The sequence below is a fragment of the Equus quagga genome, chromosome 3 (genome assembly GCF_021613505.1).
Source record: "Equus quagga isolate Etosha38 chromosome 3, UCLA_HA_Equagga_1.0, whole genome shotgun sequence".
Classification (NCBI taxonomy): Eukaryota; Metazoa; Chordata; class Mammalia; order Perissodactyla; family Equidae; genus Equus; species Equus quagga.
In genome coordinates this window covers 135,195,410-135,208,984 of record NC_060269.1, presented here as the reverse complement: position 1 = coordinate 135,208,984, position 13,575 = coordinate 135,195,410, and the positions used below count along the sequence as shown (strand labels likewise).

General features: G+C 44.2%; 1 protein-coding gene across 1 annotated transcript in view; it reads right to left on the bottom strand.

The window, feature by feature from the left end:
• The window catches only part of SEL1L3 (SEL1L family member 3), a 96,321-nt gene that overhangs the window by 41,335 nt on the left and 41,411 nt on the right, over positions 1-13,575 (bottom strand). The window contains exons 10-11 of the mRNA XM_046656535.1: positions 4,961-5,172; positions 3,532-3,711 (exon numbers count right to left, since the gene is read on the bottom strand). Of these exons, the coding sequence (XP_046512491.1) occupies positions 3,532-3,711; positions 4,961-5,172 (392 nt within the window). The remainder of the gene's footprint in view (positions 1-3,531; positions 3,712-4,960; positions 5,173-13,575) is intronic.

Sequence of the window (13,575 nt, the reverse complement as noted above, 5' to 3'; positions counted from 1 at the left end):
AGAAAGCAAACCAGGCAGAGGAGACCAAGCAGAGCCAGGAGGCGTGAACAGCATGGTGTGGCCAAAAGCTTAGTGTCGCCAGAGTGGGCAGGTGGAGCAAGGAACGTTGAGAGTTGAGGTTGGGGAAGCAGAGAGAAACCAGATCAAGGAATGCCTCCTATGTCAAGCACCGAGTTGGACTTAGTGTTTCTTGGTCAGTACTTCTCAACACTGGCTGAATATGATGATCATTTGAGGAGCTTTGAAAATACACACATACACATAGACGAATATGATATGGCTGGGACCCACCCATTATCACTGCAATAAGACTATGGGGTGGACCCCGTGCATGGGTATTCTTGAAGCCCCCAGGTGATTCTGATGTGTGGCCAGGTTGAGAACCTCAACTGTCCACAGCCCACTTTGTGCTTGGTGAGAAGAGAATGGGAAGGGACAAGACGAGTGACAGGAAGACCAGTCAGGAGGCATGCTAGTTTGCTAGGGCTGCCATAACAAAATACCACAGACTGGGTGGCTTAAACCACAGAGATTTCTTTTCTCGCAGTTCCAGAGGCTAGAAGTCCAAGATCAAGGAGTTGGCAGCTTTTGTTTCTTCTGAGGGCTCCCTCCTTAGCATGCAGATGGCCACCTTTTTGCTGTGTCCTCATATGGTCACCCCTCTGTCTGTTTTGTCAGTGTCCTAATCTCCTCTTCTTGTAAGGCTGTCAGTCACATTGGATTAGGGCCACCTAATGACTCCGTTTTAACTTAGTCACCTCATTAAAGGCCCTGTCTCCACAAACATTCATATCGTAGTGTGAGGGCTTTGACATATGAATTTGGGTCCATAACAAGAGGCTGTCACAGTGGCTCAGGGGAGAGATGATGAAGGACAAATGTAGGCTGTGGCAGCAGGGATGCAGACGGGAGCAGGGGGACATTGGCATGTAAAGCTGTTGGGGACTGTAACTGATGGGATTACGGAGGGATCAGAGAGGACTCAGTTGCTACCGTGAACAATGGTGCCATTGGTTGAGGTGTCTCTGGGGAACGGAGAGGAGATGAGGTGGTGTGTTTTCTTTGTGGTATGTTACAGTGGCAGAAGCGAGCTTGTAAGAACAACCTCAGCCGGAGAGGAAGGTTTTAGTGTCATCAGTATGTGGCAGGCATTGAAACGAGGGGTGTGGATGGGACCCCTGCCCCTCTAGAAGTTGTAGAGAGAGGAGGGTGGGGACCAAACCTTGCAGAAAAGCAAATTCTGAGGAGTGGAGAGAATGAGACAAACTCATTCGCAATTAAGCCACAAAAACAAACAAAAAACCCTATTATCTTCTTTTCTTTAACCGGAAGCAAAGCCCCACTAAATCATGAAGAAGTGACGTGAAGCAAGATTACTAATAAAGAAGATGCATTGATTCGAACCACGAGTTACATAAAAAAGAAAATGAAACAAGAATCAAGAAAGGAGCTACTGACAGATCCTTGGTTTGTTAATTAGAGGTCTGGCTTTCCATATCTCATTTGTTACGTGTTGCTGGTGAATTAATAGATTTCTCAACAAAAGGACATTTAAATCAACGTACGACACCTGCTTAAATTCTCAAGAAGCCATTAATTACACATTCTTAAGAAAATGAGCGATGATACAACTCTTCTAACTGTATAATTCGTATCTGTGATTCTTAATCATACGACTTTTCAGCTGCAAGACGGATCTTTCCTATTCCTCTTCTCTGGTTCAGACCAATTAAACATTTTCTTTCATAATCATAACATTTCATATGCCAAATCTTCAAAAGAAAAGGAGCTTGTTAGCAACATACCATTTCCCATTGCTAATTTATGCTGAATCAGAATTCTTAAAAGTATAATATACACATATAGGGCATTATTAACACATTCAGGCTTAGTAGAACAATGGCAATATTCTTTTGTGGCTTGATTTTGTATGAATGTTTTTTCAGAATAATTCCTTTTTTTAAAAAAAGTTATCAATTAAACAAATTAATTCCTGTCAAACTGAGGTCAAATTTTACACATAGCTTGTATACACTGAGAGAACACAAATGATAATGATGAGTGTGCACGTTTCTTCAGAAGAAATCATTATTTCCTAAAGGAGTTAGGGTGTATATATAGACAGCCTTTTGGTGTGTTATAGATGGACTCGTGTTTAATGTTCACTGACACCGTATATCTTTGAGTCATTTATTTCATAACCATAGAGTGGCCACTGTAGGTTTCTTTTCCAGAAACCATCCGTTCTCAATCATCAAAGCACACATTTTCTGCACTGCAATTTTCTTAGCACAATCCAGGAGCAGCGCTGGGGAACAGTGAAGGGTCTAGTTCCCAGTTAGCTGCTCAGCCCAAGTTTCTACAATCCTGACCCAGCCAGGCTTGTCCCTAAATCTCCCCAAGCATAAGCAGGGAAAATCAAGAGTTTACAGTGCAGACCAGAGCTGAATCCAGCCATGCCATTCACGTACTGTCTATGGCTGCGCAAACCCAGGCATCCCATTTGTTTATATACCGTCTCTGGCACAAATGAGTAGTTGCAACAGAAACTATGAGCAAAGCCTAAAATATTTACTATCTGGCCCTTTACAGAAAAAAATTGCCAACTCCTGGCGTAGACTACTGGTACTTTTCAACTCGACCACCTCAAGTGCTATGACCAGGAAAACATCTTAGATCATTTCTGGAGAAAAGGAAACACAAAAATACATTCCAAGAAGCCAACTGCATCACGGTCCACTCCCACTGCATGCAGATCTGCATCATACACTATCACCTTGACTTACATCCTTTCATTCGCTGACCTCAAACAAGTCTGGAAACAAACCATCAGTTGGTCCAGTGTAACACATTAGTTTTTTTTGGTAGATGTGAGTCACTGATTTCTCTGCCCAATGAGTCAATAAGATTTGGGAGCCTGTAAAAGCAGGGGCAGGAGTTAGAGCCCCTTATCCAGTTCTTAACTGAGGACAGGGCAGAGTCTTCAGACATTGCCTGCTGTCAGTCACCTGGGAGCACTGGGCTAGCAAGGTTCACATGATGGTGTCCAGCAGCAGGGACACAGCTAGGGACAGAGTCTGCTTCTGTGTATCATAGACCCTGCTTGCTCATTACATATTGATAGGAACCCTTGATTTACTGCCCCCACTCAATTTGGCTCAATCCCCCCTAACATCTCCAAACCCCACCACTTCACATGGTCTTGGAACAAAGACAAGATGCCTATGTTTCTGGTATACACTTTTTGCAAAATCAAAATCTGTCCAGGGCCAAATCTACCCTTCCCCTACCAGTCCTCCCACTCATGGAAAGGTTTCCGTGCATAGATGTAGGATTGCTCCTGCATTCAGCCTGAGAACAGTCAGGAAATATCAATTGGAGAGTACAAGAAAGCTCTTCTCTCCATCTGATTATGCGCATCCTCTGAAGGCCAGTGAACAAACTGGCCACAGGTGCAAACACTTGATTAAACTGTTCTGGAAGCCCTGGGAAACAGGGCCATAACCATTTCCACCCATTTCTCTCCCGTACCTGATCTCCTTGTAGCGTGTGCTGGTCAAGGGGCGTCTTGGTGGCAATGTTGCTGTAGTAGGCGTAGGACAGCTCCCAGTCCAGGGGGTAGTTATCAATACCCTGGTAGTGTTTGTAGCCAAGATTCATTGAGGACAGTCTCTCACTGCCCTGGCCTCCAACCAAACTATACAACATGCCCTGTTTGAAAGAAATGGACAAAGCGTTCACAAGATTGTAAGAAAGGGTCATAAACTCCTCACACTGAAAGGTCATCTGTCCCCATCCCTATATATGAGCCTCTTCATTCCAGAAATATGTTAACATGCCTTGAAAAAAACTGTTAGAAAAGTAGCCCCAACAGCATTCTAACGGTTTGCATATTCCCAGTTATCTGTCCTTCTTAATGCCTAACGGCTTAAAATTCCTTGACTTTTGCCCTTTTCTCAGTGAAAATGGTGGTCTTCCCCTGACTTCTGTCACAGCATCTCTTTGTGTATCTGTCAGCTGTTCTGAGGATCCCTGGTCTGCTTCAGCTACCTCCTCTACGGCCAGATGATCTGAACAGTGGGTCACGTCCCAATCTCACGCTCTCAGAACATTAGTGTTGGGAAAGGTCCTTAGAGATCGACTGGTCCAACAATCTCATTTCATAGTTGAGGGAACAGAGACCCAGAGAGTTGAAGTCAAGTGTCCTTGGCCAACCAGCCACTTTGCGGCAGAATCTTCTGTACTATGCCACCTTTGTGAGGATTGCCTCAGGGACTCAGGAAAGCATGCCATCAATCATAAGCTTCTACAAGCCAGTGACATGCACAAAGAAGTCACTTAAAAGGACCATGGAACCACCAGGGCAGGTCTACACAGTCCATCTCTTCAAACCCAGGATGAACAATTATGTGTGCAAATCTGAAAATTAAAAGCGATCAGGGACCATTTAGTAGTTCTTATAAAAATGTGATTCCAAATGTTAGGCAAGTTGCGTGATAAATTTGGATTCAAAACCACAAACGAAACCGTCTGGTATGGCTTTTATTTTGATGGCAGAAGGCTGGATGTGATGATACTTTGCTAAGAGGTCCAAATGACTTCACTTAACTAAAAATTCATATGGGATGATGCTCTCACAGCCAGAGTAGTCATAAGAATTGACAAGAGGCACCTGTTCTTGAAGGACTGGGATTCTGGGAAGCTCTACCCAAACTTGCTTGTACAGTATACCGATCCTATCCCCAAGCCTCTGTCCGGAAATGGATGCAGCGCCCTTTCCCACTCACTGAAAGCAGGAGATCCCGTATTTAACACAGCCCTAGGATGTTTCTCTCGAGTGTAAAGATTTTAAAGGACTCCATGGGGCATGGATATGTCCAGCTCCCCCTGGGGCATGAGACATTACTCTGCAAATATAAAGCAGGTGACTGACGTTCTTGGACCCCCTGAAATACTCTACCTGCTGCTGATCCCGAGGTACATTTAATCCAGTTTCATAAAAGACTGCGAGGTAGTAGGATGCTTTATGGTATCCACAGCAGCTGGAATCCATCAAAAAGGGGATGACAGAGCTAATTTGGTGAAGACCATCAACGCTGGAGAGACTCCTTACAGCTTTCTCAAATATCCTCCCACCGATTTCTAATACAAATTCATTCTGGTTCCTTGACACTGTAAATAACACAATTCACAGCACACACAATTAATTACCATGGGATCGACGTGGCTTTATAAAGAAGAGGGAAAAGCCAATTAAACCACCTGAGTTATTAATATGGTTGGTCCTGCAGTGCCTTGAAATATACCACCTTCCGGGGAGGTAAATTAAACCCTTGGCGGATGCCACGGTGTCATTCTGTAAATAGCTTTTTCTTTGGCACTAAATGACAGCCTAGTATTCTGGGGAAAAGAATGTACCTTATATAACTGAGAGAGCGCTGAGAGAGAGTAATTTACCACCTAATCAGGACCACCTAAACTTCCAGAGATTCTTTTTTCCCTTCTAAGACTCTCTGAAGAAGAATGTATTTTATCAGAAATAGTTCCTAGGTGCTGCTCTAAAAAGTTAAGAAAAAGAACCTTATTTTGAGATGCTTTCTTATCATCTCTTGCCTCCAGTTTTTCTTGTGGGTCTCTAAATACAATAAAAAGAATGAATCAACCTTTATTGAGAGCTTACAAAATGCCAAACACTGGGTTATGTGTCTTATGCAAATTATGTCATGCAATCTGGACAATTTTATGAGGTGAGTACTATTATTAGTGTCCTCATTTTTCAAATGAGGAGACTGAAGCCATGAGAAGTCAACTAACCTGTCTAAAGTTACAAAAGCTGGCAAGTGTCTGAGCCAAGTTTTGAATCCAGCTTTGCGGGTCGTGAAACCAGAGTTCCTACTCACTCTGCTACACCCACCTCCTGATTAATAGGCAACCAGCTGTGTTAATAAGTACTTTACCACCATGGGTAGAGACCTCTTTATGCAACTGCTTTAAGCTATACGATACTTCCTCTGACCTAATTCTCCCGCAAATCTGATAAACACAGAAGCCCAAATTAGCAAACTATATGGCCCTATAGTGTAAGTGTTACAATCTTCCAAAGTCTGTCTACATTATTCATCTCTCTTGTTTATTAATTCAAGCAGTGCATGTTTCCTTCCTATTCTGTGCATCTATTAGATGCTATGTTACAACAGACCATGTAGGATTGCAAAGATACTATTTGCATTTAAAGAGATCTGGTCATCTTACTTAAGACTAAAACTTTATCTGCCTAAAAGTTATGTCCAACATTTTTCTTTTATTTTCTTCATTCCATCCCAAATTAAACTGTTGCTAACAACTTTCAGGAGGCAATAAGAGACTCCCTCTATCAGCACTCCACTAAGGAATGAACAGGGATGAGTTCCCACTGTGGGAAAACTCGAATGGGAAGGTTTGGGATCGGATTTACTTAAAGGCAATCCCCTCGCAGAGGCCCACGCTAAAAGCAGGACCAGTGGGATCCATGGATGAAACTGCGAAACTCGAGGTGTTGGTTATGAGCTGGTGCCAGTCTCTCCAGGCACACAGGTGGGCTGGCTGCCCCTGAGAGGGGGACACATGCCTTCATTTGCCAAGCCGTGGGGAAGGAGCCCACCCCCCACCTCCACCCAGTGCTAAGGAGTCTCATCTCCTGGCTCCTGGAGCCCCGAGCCCCAGCACTCTCCAGGGGGCAGCAGCTGGGCCTGCTTGTACTCCCTGGATCTCAAGCGGTAGGGTCAAAAAATATCACCTTGCTGAAAAAATGAAATTTGCTCTTCTTCCTGTATTTTTTTAATCCCTAAAGAAATAGCTGCTTACTATTAAAAAAAAATCAATCAACACAGCTTTGTATAAAATAAAAACAGAAGCCCCCTTTCTGTCAATCCTTCTTAAACAGTGAAGATAAACAATGTTAGAAGCTTGGTGTGTATATTTCCAGAATCTCCCTTTGCACAGACAATAATTCATATACACGTCTATCTGCATATATACATACACTTTCCTTTCCAAAAAGCTCCTATAAATTCTGACCCTCAACTTTCTTTTTTAAATTAAGCACATAACATGGGTATCTGTCCGTGGGTTGCAGATGCTCATTCTGTCTAAAGCTTCAACAGTGTTGCCTTCTAAAGTATTTTCTAAATACTTCAAAAGTATTGCATTCTAAAAACGGCATTTTTCCAACCAGTTATCTATTTTGAGGCTCTTGGGTTGCTTCCAGTGGTTTCGCTATAACCAACAACATGGCAAAGAACATCTCCCTCTGCTCATCTGTTGGGATATATCTGAATAATGACACCCTTTTCCGCCAGGAGTCTGGGGATCTCATTTTGGGTTTTCCCTTTGCATAGCTGAGAGAAGAATTCTGCCCTACTCGACCATTAGACAGAATAAGAATCTCCTCCACCAGATTCAGTATGCACTAATGCACTACTCAGTTGGAATTGCAAAGTTAAATCCTACTTCCACTCATTTATATATTTACTTTTAAATAGGTACTCATCTCAGATGCCCCTCTGTGCACATTCTGAGCAAAGCAACATTAACATTTTGTGAACGATTCATCCCGGCCTCACCTGCTCTGCCAAACATCTCACTAAGATGATGAGTTTTGCCTGAGTACCCACAGACACCGGCTTTGTGCGCTCAGAGGAGAGGAGAGACTCCAAACCAAATGAAGTTCCAAATGAAACACTTGCCCTGCTGACCCCCTGGCACAGAACCGCCGAAATCATTAGCGGGAGTGCCCAGGAAGCTGGGTTTGTTGGAGAACAAGGAGAAAAGGGGAATCCCTCACAAAGCTCAAATCCTTCGCACAAAAAGACTTGTTGGACTGAAAGAGAGGAGGCCGGTTGAAAACGCTTCGTTATTTCTTTCGCATATTAAAATTCTTAACTCCCCCCAAATATTTCCAATCAGTATTTTCTCTGCAATAGAATCTAAATAATTTTCTCCACGAGAGACTATAATAAAAAATAATTCTAAAATAAAACTGCTCATTTTGCACATTCTTCAAAGTTCGAATTCTTACTGTAACACAAAATCAAAGCCACAGTGTCACTGGCGATATTGTAAGACTGGCAATTTTCAAATCAGTTTAATGAAACTGTTAATTTCACCCATCTGGCTCAGCATATGCATTTTTTTTCTAGTCGATCTGTAACTAAAAAACATGCCTTGTTTACAGAGATTAATGGTGTAACGAAAAAACAAACAAACAAGATGGAAGAAAGAGCCATTTTCCCATTTTCTTTCTTCTTGTTCCTGAAGCTCAGGAAATGAAAGGCACCGCCATCATCAATTAATCCTTACTATTTTCCGAACAGCCCAGCATTGCTTATTTCACTTTTTTTCTTTTTTCCAGCAATACCATAAGGTCACCATTTGTGCACTCATCATTAAAAGAGGTAAAAAGCAGAAAATGAGAAGGTAGCCACTTGCTGAAGGAGCTGGAGTGAGCATCTTATTGAGAATTCGGAAGGAGAAAGGCCAGCTCATTCTTGTGAGAAGATCGGGGACATTAAGAGGAAAGTCATCTTTAGTTTCAAGATTACAAAAGGGATAATGCATCCCAAGTAGAAGTTTGAAAGGGAGAAATCAGTGAAAGGAGAAAATGTTATTTAACCAGAAAAAGAAGATCTTTACCAAGTTTGCTAGTTTAAAAAACCACAGCACGATCCTCATATGCATTCTGATTCAGTGAGCCCCATTGGTTCCCTAAGACCTAAAGAGATGGTTTATTTCTCTCTCTAAAGTAAACTATTTGTACTTTTCCGTACTGTGCAAATTTTATGGTTTTATACAGGCAATTTCTCTCCCCGCTCCCTTTTCCTTTCTCTCTCTCTTTCTCCCCCTTTCTCTTTCTCTTTCAGGACTGTCATTGGGGATTCTCTGAGCAGAAAAGGTACAGCCCTTCCTTTATTTTCTTCTTTGTCCTTCCGCACATTTTTTAAAAGCTATAATGTATGCTTTCTTTGATAAAAAAAATAAAGATGATGGTTCTTCAATGAACAACAGTGAAAATAGCTCTTAAAGGACATTATCCTGGTATTATTAAGTAACATTATTGTAAATCTACCATCTCCATGCTCTGCATTTTAGAATCTCCAAATAAACATTGCAATTGTTGGCAAAAGTAAGATGAGTTAAAAACAAACTAGAGTGACACCAGCGCAGCCAGCACTGCGTCGGCATATTGTGTGGGGGCACCGCTTCCTCTGCACTCAGCGCTCCGAAGCCTGGGGCAGGAGTCAGGCCGTGGCCCTGACGGAACAGCACAGATGGTGTCAGCGCTGGGAGGAGAGCCCAGCTTCAGACCAGGCCTCCTCCTGAGAAACATTTGCTGACAGACCTCAGACTTCCTGTAGCCACAGTCACCAACTCCTGTGGACTCAAAGGTGCCCAGTCCAGGATGATAGGAGGGAAGGGAGTAAAGAGTTCTGGCCTCAGGACAGATGTCTGGAGAGGCATGAGGGCCAGCTCACCTGCCTCACTCACCTGTGCCTCCCTGCCCTCGAGTCCCACCTGCACCTGAGCCTCTGTGTCCCTCCTCACTCCTTCTACCGTAACCAGCTCTCTGGCCCTGAGCGCCACCTGCCATTGGCATTCCTGCAGCCTCTTATCAGCCCAGTCTCCATCCCCTCTCTTCCCCGGATGCCAGAGCCCCATTCAAAGGGTTTTTGAATTCAAAGAGTTCTATTTTGACAAGGAAAGTGTGACAGGAGAGTAAAAGAAATAGCCAGCACACCTCTTAAATAATGAAAAAGTGTGCATACTAAGATACTACCATCCTAGCATTAGAACAAGCCCCAATGCTAAGAGGGCAACTTCTGTGCTCTGACAGGAGCCTCTTTCCCAGAGAACTGGAGGTTCCCCAGGAAACAACTTAGAGGCTGACTAATCAGAACGGTCCCCCTGAAGTCCTGAGCAGATGCCACCCAGAGGCTGGACAGTGCTGAACTTTGGGAAAGAGCAGCACAGGAGAATCCCCGTGCCAAGCATGGAAATCAGGCTACAGAGCAGTGGGTCTGGAATGCCAGGAGGCAGGAAGAGGATTCTGCCACATCTCTATGCACTGCAGCTGGGTGATCCGAGAAGCGCTGCCATCTTTAATTCAAAGACATGCCAACTCCAGGAGGTGAGGAACAAGTCATGTTATACTTCAGAGCGGGAATCATGAGTAGGGACAGCTGCATTTTATACCAGGTTAGCACATCAGCTGTCAAATTCTAGGAAGCTTCCTTCCTCTGCATCCCCTGGCACTTGGCAGAGTGTGTGTGGGGGCTGGTCTACGCTTTTCATCGTGGTCGCCCCAGGGCCCAGCACAGTGCTCGGAGGTACGCAATACATAGGTGCCAAATTGGGTTTGCAGGTACCTTGGGGCTGTCTTACATCTGGGCACCTGTACACCTCCGCAACTAGATTACAGATACATGGCAGCAAGATCCACGAGGCCTGCATCTCCGGAATTCCTTTGCAGTGAGTGCACACGGACTGAGGAGGATTCTGGTCTACTTTTGTTGCCAGGGGAGAGTTAGAAAACAGCATCCTGACAGACCCGGGAAACAGAACTTTGTTTGCAGAGGTGTTTTCAGAGCCAAGACAGCAGCTCCTGAGAGGGAACAGGCTAAGGGAGTGTGTGAGAAATGAGAAGAATGCAGAGAGAAGGCAAATAAGCCCACAGCACTCCCTCAGGCTGGACTGGTGCCACGGCTTGGCGAGTGCTGACCTTGAACTTGTGTCTCCTGGAAGTCACATTCCTCGTTCCTTCAGGGATTCACTGACCCAATAAAGATGTTTTTAGTACTTACAATGAGATTACTTATTTACTTGGAGTGCATTCAGTTACTGAAGAAATACTTATTGAGGGTCTTTGAAGAAGACCTTGATGCTGTTGCCGTCTTTGAAGACCTCTAAGCTCCACTGTGGAATCAGACAGGCAAATCCACCATCAGAATGCAGTAAGACAGGTACTGCAAAAGGGACACCTACAGAATGGCAAAGGCAGCATGGAAGAAGGAGCCATCTGCCTGGGGAAGATGACGGGAGGAAGCAGTACTTAAGTAGGGACTTGAAGGCTGTTTGCAGGGCAGGCAAGCTGAGGGCCGTGCGTGGGTGGGGCAAGCTGAGGGCCGTGCGTGGGTGGGGCATGCTGAGGGCCGTGCGTGGGTGGGGCATGCTCTTGCAGGGGAATGGTGCAGAAATGTGCTGTTTAGGGTCACAAGGAAGAATGATGGATTCCCTAAGCAGCTAACATATGCCCAGCACCATTGCAGGCACTGCCGAGAACTGGAAGTGTAAGTGAGGTACTTACACTTCTTGCACCACCTTCAATAAGCTTGCAATTGAGCAAGCGGTAGAGACACATATAGGATCAAATAGGTGTAACTCCAGGCAGAGTGAGATGAGCTCTTTTTTTTTTGAGGAAGATTAGCCCTGAGCTAACTGCTGCTGCCAATCCTCCTCTTTTTGCTGAGGGAGACTGGCCCCAAGCTCACATCCATGCCCATCTTCCTGTGCTTTATATGTGGGATGCCTACCACAACATGGTTTGCCAAGTGGTGCCATGTCCGCACCTGGGACCCGAACCGACGAACCCCAGGCCGCTGAAGCGGAACGTGCGCACTTAACTGCTGCGCCACCGGATCAGAGAAGACCTCTTTTCAGGTGACCCTATCCCTCACATCCACGTGGTACCTTTCTGTCCATGAAGCTCTTTCATAGACATTACGTCACTTTATGAGAGCACTGCAGTCTTATTTACTACTAAACACACTTCTCCAATATATAAATTACACCTCAAGGTGGTTCCTCAAAAGATTAAACATAGAATTACCATATTACCATGTGAACCAGCAATCCCATCTCTGAGCATACAACAAAAAGAACTGAAAGACAAGTCTCGAAGAGGTATTTCCACACCTGTGCCCACAGCAGCACTAGTCACAATAGTGAAGAGGCAAAAGCGTCCATTGACAGATAAGTGGACAAACAAAACGTAGTATAGGAATATTATGCAGCCTTAAAGAGGAAGGAGATTCTGACACATGCTACAACATGGATGAACCTTGAGGAGTTGACACTAAGTGAAATAAGCCAGTCACAAAAAGACAAACACTGTATGATTCCACTTATAGGAGGTACCTAGAGTTGTCAAGGTCACAGAGACAGAAGTAGAATGGTGGTCGCCTGTGCCCGGGGTGGGGTAGGGGAGAATGGGGAGTTGTTTAATGGGTCCAGAGTTTCAGTTTTGCAAGATGAGAAAGTTCTAGAGATCTGTTGTGCAACAATGTGAATATACTTAACACTACTGAAGAGTACACTTAAAAATGGTTGAGATGGACAATTTTAGGTTACGTGTATTTTAACACAAAAAAAATCTTTTTTAAATTATAGTCCTTAAAGAGTGAGGGTGTAAATATTTGGCCAGTCTCTTCTGTAGGAGGGAAATACAGCTCAGTCTTTTGGGAACAACCGGAAGGTGGTGACCACTCCTGACCACACTAGGCCAGGAGGCAGAGGACAGTCCATTAGACACTTCCTACTGGGTGCTGATGAAGCGGAGCTCTGACTCTCCACCCCCTACAGTGCTCTCATTGCTCCTTTGAAGCACACTGTTGGCTTAGAGCGAGAGCAGATGATCTTCCTAAAACCACACAGTGAGGGGGAAAAACACACTCAAGTCTGCAACTTGCAGTGGAGCGGCCTGCAAGTGGAGTTGGCCGGATACATGCAGAGATGCTGCATGAAAAAAGATAACTCTGTCTCAAAGAACCACAGATCACAGGCTATTGTCTCACGCTGTCTTATTTTTTCAAAATGCCAGGGAAAAAATAATTCCCTTTGTGGGAACTATGGGAGCTAACTTTTTTTTATTTACCTAAATAACTCTCGCACAAAACATGAGAGGGGGCACTTAGTCAATACTTGTCTAGTGAGCGCATAAATGGAAGGTTGGGATATGAGAGGCTTAAGACATTACTCACACAAATTCCTTATCTTTGTTACTGCACCTATTCAGTTTCTACAGCAAGAATTACAAGTATCAAACATCTGATACTTGAGTCCATTCTCGTAGCTTATCTCAGATATGAAAAACGTAATATAATGAAGATGTGCTAATAAAGTCTACTAGTCAAGCGGACCAGACAGCTCAGGGCAGCAGCAGAAAACATTATGCAAACGTAGTTCCTATCAACTAGAGTCGTCCAAACCCATCTAGACACTTCCAGCAAGATGAACTTGGAAGGAAGGGTACATGAGGAACCCGGAGAGGATACACAGTCACATCGATCTTCCTGCTATTCTTTTTATAGGAGACCAGAGTAAAGATACGTAAAAAATGTAAGCATTTCTTTAACCTTCAATTTACAAAATCAAATTTTCTGCATTTCTCTCTGTCTTCTGAGAAACTGGGCACAATGTGTAACACCAATCTCTCTCCAGGGTTCGTGGGAGGACACCATGATAGCCCCCAGCAAGGGCAGTGTGCCAGGCAGAGCGATGAATTGTAACGAGGAGTGTCTGTCCAACCTCCGCAGAAGCCTCCCC